The sequence below is a fragment of the Myotis nattereri genome (assembly GCF_964212035.1).
Source record: "Myotis nattereri genome assembly, chromosome: 19".
NCBI classification, from domain to species: Eukaryota; Metazoa; Chordata; class Mammalia; order Chiroptera; family Vespertilionidae; genus Myotis; species Myotis nattereri.
In genome coordinates this window covers 15,502,221-15,518,564 of record NC_138095.1, presented here as the reverse complement: position 1 = coordinate 15,518,564, position 16,344 = coordinate 15,502,221, and the positions used below count along the sequence as shown (strand labels likewise).

Sequence of the window (16,344 nt, the reverse complement as noted above, 5' to 3'; positions counted from 1 at the left end):
TTCTAAAAGGAAAATCGGATCATGTGGTTTCCCTATTGAAAACCCTGCAGTGTCCCCTGCCCACAGAAGGACAGAGCTCCGCAGCACGGCTCCTCAGCCCCGGGCCCAGACGCATCTCTTCTTTTACCCCATGATCCTGTTAGGACAAATCATGATCCAGGCAGCCCTGGAATCTTGCTAATTCTTGGGCCCAGGCCTCTGTATATGGTTTTCCATCAGCCTGGAACCACCCCCCTTCCCACTCCCCCCTGCATTCACTTTGTGAAGCTGCTCAACTTTTAGGTTTGCCTGCTGGTGTATCTCGAATAGGTAGCTCTAGACTAGTGATGGCGAACCTTTTGAGCTCGGCGTGTCAGCATTTTGAAAAACCCTAACTTAACTCTGGTGCAGTGTCACATATAGAAATTTTTTGATCTTTGCAACCATAGTAAAACAAAGACTTATATTTTTGATATTTATTTTATATATTTAAATGCCATTTAACAAAGAAAAATCAACCAAAAAAAATGAGTTCACGTGTCACCTCTGACACGCGTGTCATAGGTTCGCCATCACTGCCCTAGACCCAGCCAACAGTTGGAGCTGAATAAATACTGCAGAGGAATGAACACGTCCCTTCCCTCTACAACCACACCCCTGCAGGAAGGTGGGAAAAGGAGGCACTAGCTTGCCAAGGAGGATTTAAGAATGCTCCTGGGGCCCTAGCTGGTTTGGCTCAGTGGCTAGAGCAGCCGTGGGCAAACTACAGCCCGCGGGCTGGATCCGGCCCGTTTGAAATGAATAAAACTAAAAAAAAAAAAAAGACCGTACCCTTTTATGTAATGATGTTTACTTTGAATTTATATTAGTTCACACAAACACTCCATCCATGCTTTTGTTCCGGCCCTCCGGTCCAGTTTAAGAACCCACTGTGGCCCTCGAGTCAAAAAGTTTGCCCACCCCTGGGCTAGAGTGTCAGCCTGCGAATCGAAGCATTCCGGTTTGATTCTGGTCACCGGCACATACCTCGATTGCAGGCTCCTCCCCCTCAGGGCCCTGGTCCGGGTGTGTGCAGGAGGCAACCAATTGATGTGTTTCTCTCACATTGATATCTCTGTCCGTCTTCGCTCTCTTCCACTATGTCTAAAAAGCAACGGGAAAATATCCTCGGGTGAGGATTTTAAAAAAAGAACACTCCTGGGAAGACGGGGAGGCTGTGCTTCTCCCAACCTGTGGTCAAAGGCTAGCGGGCACTTCAAAGGCACCTGCCATGGGGTGAAGAGAGGAAGGGACAGAAAACTGACAGGAAGGAGTTCATCACATTTATTGATTGATAATAAATTGGGGCCAGCTGCACCGGAATGCTCCCTGCCTGGGCTCTGCGAAGAGGGGCAGCAGTGATCTTTCTGGTTGGTGCCAGGAGGGAGCCAGCCCTGGGCCTGGTGCTCAGGACCACTGAGCCGTGCTGTCCAGCTGGATCGCCTTGGTGGGCAGCATCAGCCTGGGGCAGGGATCAGTCCCAGGGTCCTGCTCCCCCATTCTGTCAGCCTGGGCCTCAGGCGCAGAACCTCAGAGCCTGCAGCCTGCCCACCTGCCCGGCCACATGGGGACAGAATCACCTGAGTGAGAGGAGGGTGGAGGAGCTCTTGGCATGATGCTGGGGAGGAGGACGTGAACATGGGCCAGGATTTGACCAGGGGTGACAGATGGGGAAGTGGGGCCAGCGAAGAGCTTACAGGCTCAGATGATGTTGCGCTCTTCGACCTTCTCTCCCAAGTAAAAGCGGCTGAAGAGGAGGGAGCTCAGGTCGATGGTCTGGAACTCGCCCTTTAGCACCATCTCGGCCACAGCTCGGCCCACGGCGGGGGCCTGCTGGAGCCCATGGCCACTGAAGCCTGTGGCAAAGTACATGTTGACGACCAGGGGGTGGGGGCCCACCACGCCGTTCTGGTCAAAGGTGTTGTAGTCGTAATAGCCGGCCCAAGCGCTCCGAACCTGCAGGTGCACAAGACGTTGGGGTTCTCTGGAAGGCCGCCAGGGCAGCCACCCGCCTCCTGGTCAGGCCTCAGCACCCTCCACCACTGCCGAAGGGGTTGACAGCATGGGTCCTTAGACCCGCAGAGCCCTTAGCAGTTGTGAAGTAGACAGATGGGCCCGAGATGCTCCAATGTCATGTCTCCCAGTTACCTTCAGGCTCTGAAAAGCTGGTACTCGGTGGGCCAAATGGGGCCACACCTTGTCCTGGAAGAAATCATGGTCCACTTCCAGGTTCCCCGGGTCTGGTTCCTCCTCCTGGGGTGAGAGGTGGGGACACAAGGACAGAGCCAGAGCTCACTGACCTCTTTAGTCAACCCCCTGGGTGGGTGGGGGCTGGGGACGAGATCCCAATCGAAACCTGAAAGCGCTGCCACATCAGTAACAGCACTGGCCCTCCCCAGAGCCTGACGCTTTAATGACCACTGGGCTATCCCCTCCCAAGCACCGACCCCATTTAGCTCACCTCGGTGGGGCTGCAGCCACCCAAGTAGTTGTGGCCTAATCCTTCCCGGCGGAAATAGGCTCCACTGGTGTCTGCCATGAACGGAGTCTCCAGGCCTGGTCCCTCGGGGCAGTGCCAGAAGTACACGTACCTGCCATATAACCAGGTGGGTTAGGAAGTGGCGGGAATAGCAACTCTTCCCTCCTCCCACTGAACAACCGTTTTTTCTTTTTTTAAACTTTATTTTTATTGACTTCAGAGAGGGAGGGGGAGGGAAAGAAATGGAAACATCAATGAGAGAATCATTGACAGGCTGCCTCCTACACACCCCACCCTGGGGATCGAACCCGAAACCCGGGCATGTGCCCTGATCAGGAATCGAACCGTGACCTCCTGGTTCATAGGTTGACACTCAACCACTGAACCACGCTGGCCAGGTTTAATAACCTTTTATATTGCTTCTCTCCTCCTCTCACCAACCTCCTCAGCTGCCCTGGGGGAAGTCACCTTTTCCTCGGCTCCACAGGTAGCTTGGTGCCCTCCAGGGTGCCAGGTGGCCCCTTCCCAATACCAGCCAACTCTGCTACTTGCCCAGACCAGGCCCCGGCGGCATTGATCACGAGGGCACATTCCACAGGCTGGTATTCCAGGCTGTGGTCCATCTTCACCTGCAGGCACAGAGGGGGAGGGAGGCAGGGCCTGGCCCATACGCTGGCCACCATGAGAGGAAATTTTCTTCCTGGAAGTGGGTAGAAGTTCCAAGTGACAGCCATTACTGTTCTCCTCCCTCCCTCCGCGCTGGTGAGGAAGTTACGCAGGCTGGGAACTTACATGGACTTCATGGATCCTCTTCAAAGTCACCTCTTTCCCACTGCTGGTCTGCATGCGGCTAGATGACGTGCTGAAACCTGCAGGAGAAAGAAAATGAAAGAAGCCCTCGAGGCCTTGGAGAGGAAGGAGATGGGGGGTCCCGGTGTCCTAGGGAAAGGAACTGGAAGGCTGGACGCTTTCCCAGACCCTGCAGCCAACAGGGTAACGGGGATGAACCTGGCCGCACTCAGGGCAGGAGAGCACTGAAACCTTCTAGCCCAGTGATGGCGAATCTATGACACACGTGTCAGAGGTGACACGCGAACTCATTTTTTTGGTTGATTTTTCTTTGTTAAATGGCATTTAAATATATAAAATAAATATCAAAAATATAAGTCTTTGTTTTACTATGGTTGCAAAGATCAAAAAATTTCTATATGTGACACGGCACCAGAGTTAAGTTAGGGTTTTTCAAAATGCTGACACGCCGAGCTCAAAAGGTTCGCCATCACTGTTCTAGCCAATCACGAGGCGGAAGCAGCCTAGTCAGCAGCTGGAGTCAGGATGCCCAGGGCCAGCCCTCAGGGGAGAAGCCCCTTCCCCCACCAACCCTTGTGAGTGAAGATAAGACATGGTCTAGGCCAGGGGTGGGCAAACTTTTTGACTCGAGGGCCACAATGGGTTCTTAAACTGGACCGGAGGGCCGGAACAAAAGCATGGATGGAGTGTTTGTGTGAACTAATATAAATTCAAAGTAAACATCATTACATAAAGGGGTACGGTCTTTTTTTTTTTTAGTTTTATTCATTTCAAACGGGCCGTAGTTTGCTCATGGCTGGTCTACGCTCTATCAAACTACATCGGGAAGGCCGGGGAGGGCTCGGGGGCAGGAGGGGGCGGTTAGAGATCAACCGAAGGACTTGTATGCATGCATATAAGCATAACCAATGGACATAAGACACTGGGGGGTAGGGGAGGCCAGGGGATTGTCAAGGGCGGGGAAAACAAAGGAGACATATGTAATACTCTTTGTAATACTTTAAGCAGTAAAACAATTAAAAAAAAAAAAAAGACACAGTCTAGGCCTGCGCCCTGGATGGCAAAGGATATGAGCAGTGGGCAAGGGGGGCAGACTCACGTGTCACCTCTCCCTGGCAGAAAAGGACCCCCAGGGACTGGATCTTTCGCCGAAGCCCCTGGAGCAGACACCAGGGGTCAAACCAACCTTCACCCTCCAACCCTGTGAGGGAAAAAGAGGAGGATGAAGAGGGACGAGAGCCCTCCTCTCCTTGTTTCCCGCACCCCCCTACTCTTCTTTGGGCTCATACGCTGGGGAAAAGTCAAGCTGACCCACCGCACCGAGTCAAATCCTGCGGAAGAACAGAGCTGGCATGGCCTGGGGTGGGAGGGCCTGCTGGCCAGAGGGAGGCGCTGCTCAGTGACGTGGCTGCAGGGTGCTGGGGCTTCCCACCCGAGGTGCCCAAAGCCCGATGCCCTCTGGGAGCACGCCTCACCGTAAGACGCCAAGGCCACTCCGTCCGTGTTAATCCAGGGAAACTTGTTCTGCAGCTGCTCCGGGGACATCAGACACACTTTGGCTCCTTCCTGCCTGAGAGAAACACGTGTGCCTGTGTGTGTGAGGATGAGCGTGCAGAGGGAGCAGGACAGACCCAGCTTCACAAGCGGGGATTCGGCCTCATTCATGCCCCTTCTGTCCTTGCTGAATGGATGGGGGACAAGCCTCCTCGGCTCTCCAGCATCTGACCCCTTCTTCCTTTCCCACACCCTAGTGTCCGTTGGCTGCACAGCCTGAATCCCTTGCCGTCCTTTCACAACAGGGTGAGTCGCTGTTCCCTCCGCTCTACCTGGGACAGCCTCCTGCCCGCCTCCTGGGACAATCGCACCCGCGAGCACAGCCACCTCCTCTGGGGTTCTGTTCCTTGAGCACCCAAAGGCTGCAACGCGGTGCTCAGAGAACACACCCCTCAGCCAGAATGCCTGGTTTCACTCCCAGCCACCACTTCGATCTCCCCACATGTGAAATGGGGATGTTCTGATCAAATTGAGCTATTATCTGTGAAGCAGTCAGGACATTACCTGATGTCACGTGTGAGACTTGGAGACCTGTCTGTTGGCGGTTCCTGCTCTTGACTGACCATAGTTATCACGGAGGGCAGGGCTGCCATATCCGGCCTGCAGGCTATTTCTGTCCCTGAGCCACACTCATGCTTTTTTTTTTTTTTTTTTTAGCGCTGCTTTTGTGCTTTGATTGCAAGTTGAGTGATGGCAATAGAGACTGTATGGGCAGCAAAGCCTAAAATACTTACTATCTGGCTCTTACAGGAAATGCCTGCAGATTCCTGGGCCCCTCCCTAGAGACTCTGATTTATCAGTTCTGGGGCGTGTCCTAGATGGTTCTTATCTGGCAATGCAGGGCCCACCAGCAGCACTTTGTCTATATCACAGCCCTAGCACAGGGCCTTGAAGTTCTGCACATGCCTGCCTTTCCCGACTGAGTTCCCAAGGGGCGGTGGGCCTGTCTCATCAGCTCCGTCGTCCCAGCCTGGATTTGGCTTAGGGCTTACTGCCTGCACGTGGCTGGGAGGCGACTCCGAGGCCGTGCCCAGCACCCACCTCTGCACTTTCACGTTGTTCTCCATGACTGCAGCGCCCTTTTCTGAGGCCAGCAAAAGGTACCCTGAGGGGTTGAACTGGACGTCCAGGGGAGGGTCATCGACTACCGCCAGGTACTCCTATGTGCAAAGAAAGCTCCTCAGAGAAGCTGGTTTAGAGAAGGGATGGAGAGCGCTCCTGGCTCCTCACTTACAACCTCGGGGCTCAGGGCCCTCACCCAGATACAAGCCTCCCGTAGGCACCACACTGGGAAGAAAACCAGGGCTCCGGTTCCTACTTGCCCGACTGCTCCTGCTTCTTGTTTGCCCTCCTCTCTCTGGGCTAAAGGAGGGGACACCACCCCAACCCCCAAATCTCACTGCACGTACATTGATGTTCCGCAGGAAGTCCAGTGAAAAGCGGGAGAGCTGGATGTTCTCAGGCAGCGAGAACTGCTGGCGGATCCCGCCCACGGAGAGCCCGGTAGAGGCCCGGGAATACTGTGGGAAGACAAGGGAGGCTGAGGTGGAGCAGCGCCCTGCTACACAGGAGCAGAGACTGTCATGGGTTCTGTGAGCCGTGAACCCTGAGTTAAAGGGGAGTTCTTGCAGGTTTAGGATCTAGGGGGAGCTGCATGGATAAACCCAGCAGCCCAGAGAGGACAATGGTTATAAAAGTCCTCATTAGCAGATGTGCACAGCAAACAGAGTCAGTCACCAACAAAGGGACAGGCAAAATGTTAATGGCCCAGATGTCCAAGGACAGGACTTTTGATCTTCTAATTGGAAAATAGAGGGATATGGCCAAAGCAGCAAGATTCGTGGTTGGGCTCTGGCTGGGTTGGCTCAGTGGATAGAGCGCTGGCCTGCAGACTGAGAGGTCCCAGGTTCGATTCCAATCAAGGGCACATGCCTAGGTTGTGGGCTCAATCCCTGGTGGGGGCGGGGGGGGGGGGCGAGCAGGAGGCCGATCAATGATTCTCTCTCATTGATGTTTCTCTCTCCCTTCCTGTCTGAAATCAATAAAAATATATTTAAAGGAAAAAAAAAAAGAGATTCGTGGCTGGCTGGCAGTGGTAACAGGAACAGCTAAGTGTAAGCCGTGATGGAACCTAAAAAGGGGGCTGAGATAGCTGTTTGTATTAATTATAACTTGAATGCAGGCTCTCTTGGCCAGACCTGTGAGATCTCAAAGGATGCAACACTGAAATGTGCTTTCAAAGGCAAAAACCTATTGCCAAGGCCCCTAATTGGAAGAGGATGAACCTGGGACTAATTCTCCATAAGGTCCAAAGCTCAGTCCCCGCCCTGCAGACTCCCGAGAGTCCTTAGTAAAATCCGAGTCCAAGCCCCACTCATGACTCTGCCCTACCCCAGACCTCACCGTGTGGTCCCGATCCACCACCAGCACCTTGATGGCACCTCGGGGCTTCTCCAACCTCTTCAGCCAATAGGCCACGGACAGGCCAAGCACCCCACCCCCCACAATCACGACATCCGAGTGTTCAGGGGGCAGGTGGCTGGTGTCATACAGTGGATTCCAGGCCCCTCCAGGAAGAGCTGACTGGATCTTCTTCTTAATTTCAGTCCAGTCTGTGGGAGGCAGTCATGGTCACAGAGAGCCATTCATTTCCTTTGCAGGTGGTAGGGGGTTGGGAGATGGGCACAGGAAAAGGTGGGCTACATTGACACTGAGTTGGCAGTCCCCACTGTCAGCCCCTCCCATAAGGTCCATGTGCAGCCAGCAGTATGCCACAGCTTTGCTATAGGTTCTGCATGCCATCAGCCTCTCTTCCTTTTCATGCATCATGCCCTGCTCAAGATTCCACCTCCTAAGATTAACAGTCTATACTCTCTCCCTAGGATAGGTGACTTACACGTATATGTCTCCTGTGCACACCTATCTTTCTGGTGAGCCTGAGGCTCATATACTCAACTGCGTTATCATCGCCACTTGGATGTCCCAGGCTCCTGGACCAAGAGGTCCCCGCACACTCCAAGCTGCAATCACTGAAGCATGGCACCTCTGAGTGGCACCTTACCCTGGATATCCGTCACCACCAGCAGACTTAAACTCATGTCCTATATGTTACAAAGTTCCGATGACTTTGCCTCCTAAACATCTCCCCAATCTGTCCCCTTTTTTTTCTATCTCTGCCACCACTGCCCTAGACTGAACCACCACCATCTCTCACCTGGACTAATGCAAAAGCCTCTTAACTGTTCCCACTAATTCCCCTCTTGTCACCCTCCTCCAGTTCTTTTCTACATCGTACCCTGACTGACCTTGTCTGAACACGAATTGAATCACACCCCCTCTTGCTTAAAACCCTCCAATGGCTTTTCATTGCTCTAAGGATAAAAGTCCAGAATCCAGAAACATTCCCAGGGAGACAACGCACAATCTGGCTCCTGCTCGCCTTGTCCTTCTCCTCTCCCCGCACTCCCAGCCCGTTTCCTTGATGACATCTTACTTCCTCCCATCACAGGGAACCTACACAAGCGTTCTCTCTGTTTTGAAACTCTGGGTCCACTTTGCCGAGTTAACTCTGCTCCCCTTAGGTCTCAGCTCAGTTAACATATTCTCAGGGAAGCCTTTCCTGACCCCCTAGACCAGCGGTCGCCAACGGGTGGTCCGTGGACCACTGGTGGTACGTGAGGTCCGAAAGGTTGGCGACCGCTGCCCTAGACTATGTTGAATTCTCCTGCCACATTATCTCACAGCCCTGTGAACCTCTTATGCAGCACGCAACACATTTGCAACTTTGAGTTTATTAGAGATAGCTTCATACTGTGCTATGTGTACCTTCTTCACCACCCAATCTCCAGCCTAGCAGAGTACCTGGCACATCCTAAGTGCTCAATAAATATCTTGAATAAATGAATCCTTTATCATGAACACCTAACCCACAAATCTCCAAGTCTTCTCACTGTTTCCAATACAACGTTCAGCAGCATTAGAATCTTTCTTTGATCTGGGCTTCCCTTCCCACACATTTCCGACTACTATTCAAACTGTTTAGATGGCTTTGGCTAGTTCCTTGCACGGGAATAATATTTTTCTCCTCCTAACCTTTGCCCAGTTTTCCAGAACCTGGAACACACACCTTCCCAGAACCAGTAATCATCCTTCAGGGCTGATCTCGGTAGCCACCTGCTCCATGTAGGTCTACCATGACACTAGCTGGAGACGACCCAGTCTTGGTCTAGAATAGTGGTTCTCAACCTTCCTAATGCCGCGACCCTTTCATACAGTTCCTCCTGTTGTGGTGACCCCCAACCATAACATTATTTTCGTTGCTACTTCATAACTGGAATTTTGCTACTGTTATGAATCGTCATGTAAATATCTGATAGGCAGGATGTATTTTCATGGTTACAAATGGAACATAATTAAAGCATAGTGATGAATCACAGAAACAGTATGTGATTATAGATGTGTTTTTCGATGGTCTTAGGCGACCGCTGTGAAAGGGTCGTTCGCCAAAAGGGGTCGCGACCCACAGGTTGAGAACCGCTGGTCTAGAAAGTCTCCCCTCTCCGGCTGCACTTCCGGCACCCCCAGGACACACAGTGAATCCTCTTCTTCCCTCTAGCACGGGCCGCAGCCCTGAGCACCGCCTGCAGCACGCGCGCAGGACTTAGTGCACAGTCGTGCAGCCGTGGCTCAGCCTGGTCTATGCCGGTGCTGAGCTGAGGTCTACGATCTGTCACCCGAGAAGGGCAACCCGGGGACCCGCACACCTGTCCTGGCCTCACAAGCTCCAGGGGGCAAGCTTAGCCCCTTCTCACAGCTGACCCACTGTCTGTCTTCCCAGCCTGAGCCGGGGTCCAAAGTCCTGAAGGTCACACAGCCGGAGACTGGGGGTACCCCGGAACCACGACACCCTCCGGTGTCCTCAACTTTACCCGGAGTCGAGCCTCCACTGCGTGTGCTTAGCCCCCGGCCCACACAGCCTCGACCTGCCAAGAGCCATAGCGCCCCTCGAAACATGGTCCTGGCGAGCGCGGCCACTGAGCGCGACCCTTAAACCTGGCACCGCCCCCAAAACGTCATTGCTCCGCGCCGCCGGCCATTCAGACAAGCTCACCCATTGGCCAGCGGCCCCCTTGGGCCCCGCCTCCCCGCGCTATAGGCCTCCAGGCTCCTCGTGACCTCCCAAGAGCCCCGCCCATCCCCGCCCCGGCCCTCCTGCTCTACGTCATCGCTGCGCGCCTTCCAGTGCGGGCGGGTGGGGATCCCCGAGCTCTGAGCGGAAGTGCGGCCGAGCTGGTTTCCGGGCCGCTGGTGTGACGTGTCCCGCGCTTGGCGCAGCAGGAAGTCGGGGCGATCGTGGCCTCAGCTCCCGGCGCCGGCCGGGCTCCTTTCCCGCTGCCGCCATGCTCGACTTCTTCACCATTTTCTCGAAGGGCGGGCTCGTGCTCTGGTGCTTCCAGGGCGTGAGCGACTCCTGCACCGGGCCCGTCAACGCGTTGATTCGCTCCGTGCTGCTGCAGGTACCGCCCCCGCGGGGTCAGGACTCCGGGTTCGTTCCCCCCACCACCCCCCGATCCGACCCATCGTCTCCCTCGACCGGCCCCGCGCCTCGCTCCCGCCCTGTCCGCCCCGGGACTGGCCGCTCGCCGGTAGCCGGGGCTCCACTTCTTTCTCCCGCCCGCGGCGGACCGTCCTGCAACTTTGCGGCGCCCCCTCCCCCTGCGCTTTCGGGGACCCCAGCTGGATTAGGCGCCTCTTCAGACTAACCATCGTTCCCTCCGTGCGCTCCTGGCAGCTTGGTTTTCTCTTGTTCCGAAGGATGGGTGAGATGAGGGATGGGAGAAACACCTTTAAATCTGTTGACAGTGTACACCTGCTAGTAGACCTGTTTCTATGACGACTACTTCCCTCGGGCTCCCAGGTGTCGTGTCACTGTCTCACTCTGCCCCCCACCCCCACCCCCACCCCACGGTACCTCCTTTTCTCCCCGGTGGGATGTCACAGGCGGTGCCCCAGCATCCTCGTGTCCTGGGGCAGGTCTGACACTGGGGGGAATGTTCGGTTCTTTCCCAAAGGTGGTCGTTGAGGGGCCCGAGACTGGGTTTTCTGGGGAATAGTCTGAACTCGGAGACATCCTCTCTTTCCAGGAAAGGGGCGGCAACAACTCCTTCACCCATGAAGCCCTCACGCTCAAGTATAAACTGGACAACCAGTTTGAGCTGGTGTTTGTGGTGAGTGGTGGCATCTCGGAGGGACCGGTGCCTTCTCAACACAGCCCTGACTATTGAGAGAAGGGAACCCCGGTTCACAGCAGATGGTGTTATATGAGAAGACAGAGAGGGAGGGGGGGAGGGAAGAGACTCTGGGGCTCAGTCCGGGAGCTTGGCTGCCCCTCGGGTCAGGGACACCTGCCAGGCGGCTTAGCCAATCTGGAGGCCCCGGGCTGACTTGGCGTCCCTCCGCTCCGGGATGGCCTGTAAGCGGATCTGCTGGTTCTGTTTCTTCCCCGAAACAGGTTGGTTTTCAGAAGATCCTAACGCTGACATATGTCGACAAGTTGATAGATGACGTGCACCGGCTCTTTCGGGACAAGTACCGCACGGAGATCCAACAGCAAAGCGCTCTAAGTCTGTTGAATGGCACTTTCGATTTCCAGAATGACTTTCTGCGGCTCCTCCGGTGAGAGGCCCCCCCCCCCCAGTCCATTTCCATGGCTTGCGGAGCTCCCTCCCTTCCCGAGCCCGATCAGCCGAGTGTTCATTGAAAGATGCTTCCAGATGTGCTGCCCCGTCCTCAATGATCCTCTCGGTGTGAGGACCCTTTCTCTGGCCCTGAGCCGTTCTCTCTCGCTTTAGCGAAGCGGAGGAGAGCAGTAAGGTCCGGGCTCCAACCACCATGAAGAAATTTGAAGATTCTGAAAAGGCCAAGAAGCCTGTGAGATCCATGATTGAGACCCGGGGTGAAAAGCCCAAGGAAAAAGCAAAGAATAAAAAAAACAAGGGGGCCAAGAAGGAAGGTTGGTGTGCGCCCCTTGGACATACGGGGCATGAAAGGTTAACGTGGCCCCAAGTACTGAAGTGGTCCTCCGTCCCCTGTCATTGCCCGTCTCCCTCACTCTAATGCCCCCCGCCCTCGCTGTCCTTCCCAGTCCTTGTGAGCCCCAGAATGTTTGCTCCTAGTTTTTTGTTTAAGGAAATTCCCCCCTATTGTCTATTTTGTTGGAATCTGGTCCTTTTTCTCCAGTGAGTTTTCTCCTAACAGGTTTTGATGTCCCCTTGACTGCCAGCAAAACAGCCTCTGCAGAAAAGTCAGTGGGGGCTGACAATGGGGTAGAACTTTCCAAAGAGGAGCTGATCCGGAGGAAGCGAGAGGAGTTCATTCAGAAACATGGGAAGGCTGCAGACAAGTCCAGGTGAGCATTCTGACCTTTGCCATAATCTAGCTGTGTTGGGGGCAAGGGGGTTTTTGTCTCTGGATTTTGGAGGGATGTTTCCTCTCCTGCTTCTCCACCATAACCCTGTGCCGTAACCCTTTCAGCAAGTCCACGAAGTCAGATGCTCCAAAGGAGAAGGGCAAAAAGGCGCCACGGGTGTGGGCGCTGGGTGGCTGTGCTAACAAGGAAGACCTGGATTATAGCGCTCCTACCACCAATGGGGCCCCAGAGGTTGCCCCGCCTGAGGACATCAACTTGGTGAGAGCCAACGGGGGCCTGAGTGAAGGTTACCATTTAACGGAATGGGAGGGCCCGGCTGGTGTGGCTCAGCGGTTGAGCGGTTTGATTCCCAGTCAGGGCATGTGCCTGGGTTGTAGGCTCGAGCCCCATAGGGGGTGTGCAGGAGGCAGCCGATGATGTTCCTCACTCATTGATGTTTCCATTTTCCTATCCCTCTCTCTTCCTCTAAAATAAAAGTTTAGAAAAATAAGTAAATGGGAAGTAGAGAGGAGAGGGCAGTACCTTGGATTTCTTTGAGTGAGGAGGTGCGTCTCCCCCCAAATCCGAGGGACTGAGCAGTGTAGACAGGGTGAATCCTGGGTTTTTCCCCTTCAGGACCTTTAGAATTCCTAATCCTCTCTCCTTCCTTTCCCCAAACCCTGCAGATTCGAGGGACTGGGCCTGGGGGGCAGCTTCAGGATCTGGACTGCAGCAGCTCCGATGATGAAGGGGCTGCTCAAAACCCTACCAAACCTAGGTAGGGAAATTCAGGGGGTGCAGGGTGTGTGTGGCTCCACAGCGGATGAGGTTTGACTCCTGCCCACTGGCTTTGTGTGTACCCGTAATCTCCTGTGCCTGCAGTGCTGCCAAGGGGACTCTGGGTGGCATGTTTGGGATGCTGAAGGGCCTTGTGGGTTCCAAGAGCTTGAGTCGTGAAGACATGGAATCTGTGCTGGACAAGATGCGTGATCATCTCATTGGTAAGTTCTAGGAACAGGCGGGCTTGTGTTTATGGGGTAGGGATGGTGGAGGGTAGAACCATCTAGTTTCCTAGCTATACCGTAAGAGTTGGTGACCTGACTTGACACTCACACACCGTTCCCCTCTCCTCAGCTAAGAATGTCGCAGCAGACATTGCAGTCCAACTCTGTGAATCCGTGGCCAACAAGTTGGAAGGGAAGGTGATGGGGACATTCAGCAGTAAGTATCGGCCTCAACCAGTGTGCGCAGGGCATTATGCATACCAGTGCGTTGGCCTCCATGACTTTTGGCAAATCTCTGAAGCTCTAAACCTCTATTACATGACTTAGACTTTAAGAGTTACTAAGAGGTTTAAATGAGTTAATACTTGGGAAGTGTTTATTCGGACAGTAGCAGATGTGTGGATTCCTGGGGCAGGATCCTAGTAGCATCCAGATCCTAGTTCCCTTAGCGCAGAAAGGTGTTGGGCGATCTTGGAGTACATCCTTGGGATTCATGGGTGCGCTGCCTCCTCCCTTTCAGCGGTGACTTCCACAGTAAAGCAAGCTCTGCAAGAGTCCCTGGTACAGATCCTGCAGCCACAGCGTCGTGTGGACATGCTCCGGGACATCATGGATGCCCAGCGTCATCAGCGCCCTTACGTGGTCACCTTCTGTGGGGTTAACGGAGTGGGGAAGTCCACCAATCTTGCCAAGGTCTGTGCAGTTCCCATCTGTCTGACCTTTCTTCACTATCTCAGCAACTGTGGTTCTAGGTGACAGTCTGCTTTGCCTCTTGCAGATTTCCTTCTGGCTGCTAGAGAATGGCTTCCGTGTCCTCATCGCCGCCTGTGACACATTTCGTGCCGGGGCTGTGGAGCAGCTGCGCACGCACACACGCCGCTTGAGTGCCCTACACCCCCCGGAGAGTCACGGTGGCCGCACCATGGTGCAGTTGTTTGAGAAGGGCTACGGCAAAGACGCTGCCGGCATCGCCATGGAAGCTATTGCCTTTGGTACGGTGCACAGAAAGTGTGGGAGCTGGTCTGGGCCCCTTTCCTTGGGCTCCTTTAAAATACCCTGAGGATCAGGGTCACCCGACTACCAACTTATGCTCAGTAACAAGTCAGGGCTTGTGACTTGCCATGCTCCGCTTTGGGTAATGGGTGTAGTTGCAACCGAAGCTGGTATGGCCCAACCAAAGAAACCTCTAATTGGTCACCTTTGTGGCACTGCCATCCTTTTCCTGACTATGCGCGGAGGGCCAAGTACAGATTTTTTTCTCACTACCTTGTAGCCGGATCCAGAGCCCGAGAAAGGAAACAGACCTTTCCCATAGCCAGGCTAGGACTTTCTGAGAGGACGCTGGAAATAAGTGCGACAACCCAGGAGTTCTGAGCTGACCACTTTTCTCTCTGTAGCACGGAACCAGGGCTTTGATGTCGTGCTGGTGGACACAGCTGGTCGCATGCAAGACAATGCCCCCCTGATGACTGCCCTGGCCAAGCTCATTACTGTCAACACCCCTGACTTGGTGCTGTTTGTGGGCGAGGCCTTAGTAGGCAACGAGGCCGTGGATCAGCTGGTGAGGGCATGGTTCTTTTTCCAGCCTCAGATTTAGGTGGAAAGGTGCATTTTACACTTACATGCCATTTCTCCTTTCCAGGTCAAGTTCAACAGAGCCTTGGCTGACCATTCTATGGCTCAAACCCCTCGGCTCATTGATGGCATTGTCCTTACCAAATTTGATACCATTGACGACAAGGTAAATATGAATGACACAGGACATAGGGGGACTGGGAGGGCAGGGAGTGGTGCTCTTCCACAAGGTAGCTGAGGCTGCATTAGCTCAAAGCTTCCTGTTACTCTGGGTACAAAGAAGGGTCCTTGAGTTGACTGGGTACCCCTTTTTCCTCTTCAGGTGGGAGCTGCTATTTCTATGACCTACATCACAAGCAAACCCATCGTGTTTGTGGGCACTGGCCAGACCTACTGTGACCTACGCAGTCTCAACGCCAAGGCTGTGGTGGCTGCCCTCATGAAGGCTTAACATGCTCTTGCCCAAAACCAAATCACCGCTTCCCCCAAAGCCCCTGTTCCTGGATCAAGAATGTGCATTAGAGTGTGAGCAACTTGTCTTCAGTGTAGTGCAGAGGCAGAGTGCGGGCAGGCCCTGGCGTGCAGCTCCTCTAGCCCACTCCCTGTTCAATCTAGCCTCCGTCTACAAGGAGGGCCTAATCATGTTCCAGTCACTGCCCACTGCCCATGCCACCCCCGCCCACCACCACTGTGGTTCTACCCTTCCTGCCCATCACTCTGCCTATGTTCTCGGTCTCATTACAGCTTTGACCAATGGTCAGGAGATCCAACACCAGAACTTGGCTAGTGTTGTCATGGGGACATCTGAGCATCATAAGCAGTTTGAAGCTCCGTTAGATTAAGAGACTTCCAGAACCAGCTCTGGGTCTTGAGTGGCACCTCTCCCTAGGCTACACAGCTTTCAGGTCCCTGAGCCTGGGTGACACCCACCAACCACACTGTGGCATTGTGTAGCCTGTCCTTAATTGCTGCTAATTCTGATGATCCCATCCCGTTGTTTCCTCAAAGTGTCGGCTAAGGCCAGAGGGATTTGTTACAGTGAGCAAAAGGTGAGTCCCCCTTCCCTCATCCCTCAGAAAAGGGGGCGAGCTGCAGTATTGCTTTGGGCTTCTCAGCCTTCCAGCTCTTCCCCAGGCCCAGAACCCAGGTGTAAGCTTTGCATGTTCCCCTTCCTGGGAGGAAACTGCCTGTCAGGAGGTATCACGGTGCCCCTCCCCATTCTTCACCCGAGGGACCCTAGCTCCTCCGCCTCCTCTCTACAGTGCCTGGTAGACAAGTGCTACATTAAATACAAACCTCTTGTTGAGACTTGTCCTGTAGCTTGTATTACAGACGTGCTTAGTGCAATAAGGTGAAGGCTGTCTGCCCAGAGAAATGCATAATTTATATATAAGAAAATAAATTTCATAAGTAAATCGCCTTTTCGTCTCGGAGTTACTTTATATAGGATTCAAAGCTACAATCCCACATCACGCTAACTAGTGTTTATGTATGGG

General features: G+C 54.0%; 2 protein-coding genes across 5 annotated transcripts; one reads left to right on the top strand and one right to left on the bottom strand.

Annotated features, from left to right (window-relative positions):
* Window positions 1–816: 816 nt before the first annotated feature.
* FOXRED1 (FAD dependent oxidoreductase domain containing 1) lies at window positions 817–9,915 on the bottom strand. 4 transcript variants are annotated; one of them, XM_081114009.1, is made up of 11 exons: window positions 9,790–9,915; window positions 7,265–7,473; window positions 6,271–6,381; window positions 5,903–6,021; window positions 4,783–4,877; window positions 4,407–4,508; window positions 3,290–3,366; window positions 2,966–3,126; window positions 2,480–2,609; window positions 2,167–2,271; window positions 817–1,974 (listed from the first exon to the last, which is right to left on the bottom strand). In XM_081114009.1, the coding sequence occupies exons 1-11, from the start codon at window positions 9,872–9,874 to the stop codon at window positions 1,720–1,722; spliced, it is 1,449 nt and encodes a 482-aa protein (XP_080970135.1). In that variant the 5' UTR covers window positions 9,875–9,915; the 3' UTR covers window positions 817–1,719. The 4 variants fall into 4 exon arrangements, with proteins under 4 accessions (XP_080970135.1, XP_080970136.1, XP_080970137.1 ...); XM_081114010.1 differs by lacking the exon at window positions 5,903–6,021 and having other exon boundaries at window positions 4,783–4,873; window positions 9,790–9,895; XM_081114011.1 differs by lacking the exons at window positions 5,903–6,021; window positions 9,790–9,915 and having other exon boundaries at window positions 7,265–8,711.
* A 251-nt stretch (window positions 9,916–10,166) lies between these two features.
* On the top strand, window positions 10,167–16,268 carry SRPRA (SRP receptor subunit alpha). The gene is made up of 14 exons (XM_081114000.1): window positions 10,167–10,377; window positions 11,005–11,088; window positions 11,373–11,536; window positions 11,713–11,873; window positions 12,119–12,269; window positions 12,395–12,548; window positions 12,956–13,047; window positions 13,152–13,270; window positions 13,404–13,490; window positions 13,794–13,966; window positions 14,052–14,265; window positions 14,671–14,834; window positions 14,916–15,014; window positions 15,171–16,268. Exons 1-14 carry the CDS (start codon window positions 10,261–10,263, stop codon window positions 15,297–15,299), a joined length of 1,908 nt encoding a protein of 635 aa, XP_080970126.1. The 5' UTR covers window positions 10,167–10,260; the 3' UTR covers window positions 15,300–16,268.
* The last annotated feature ends 76 nt before the right edge of the window (window positions 16,269–16,344 follow it).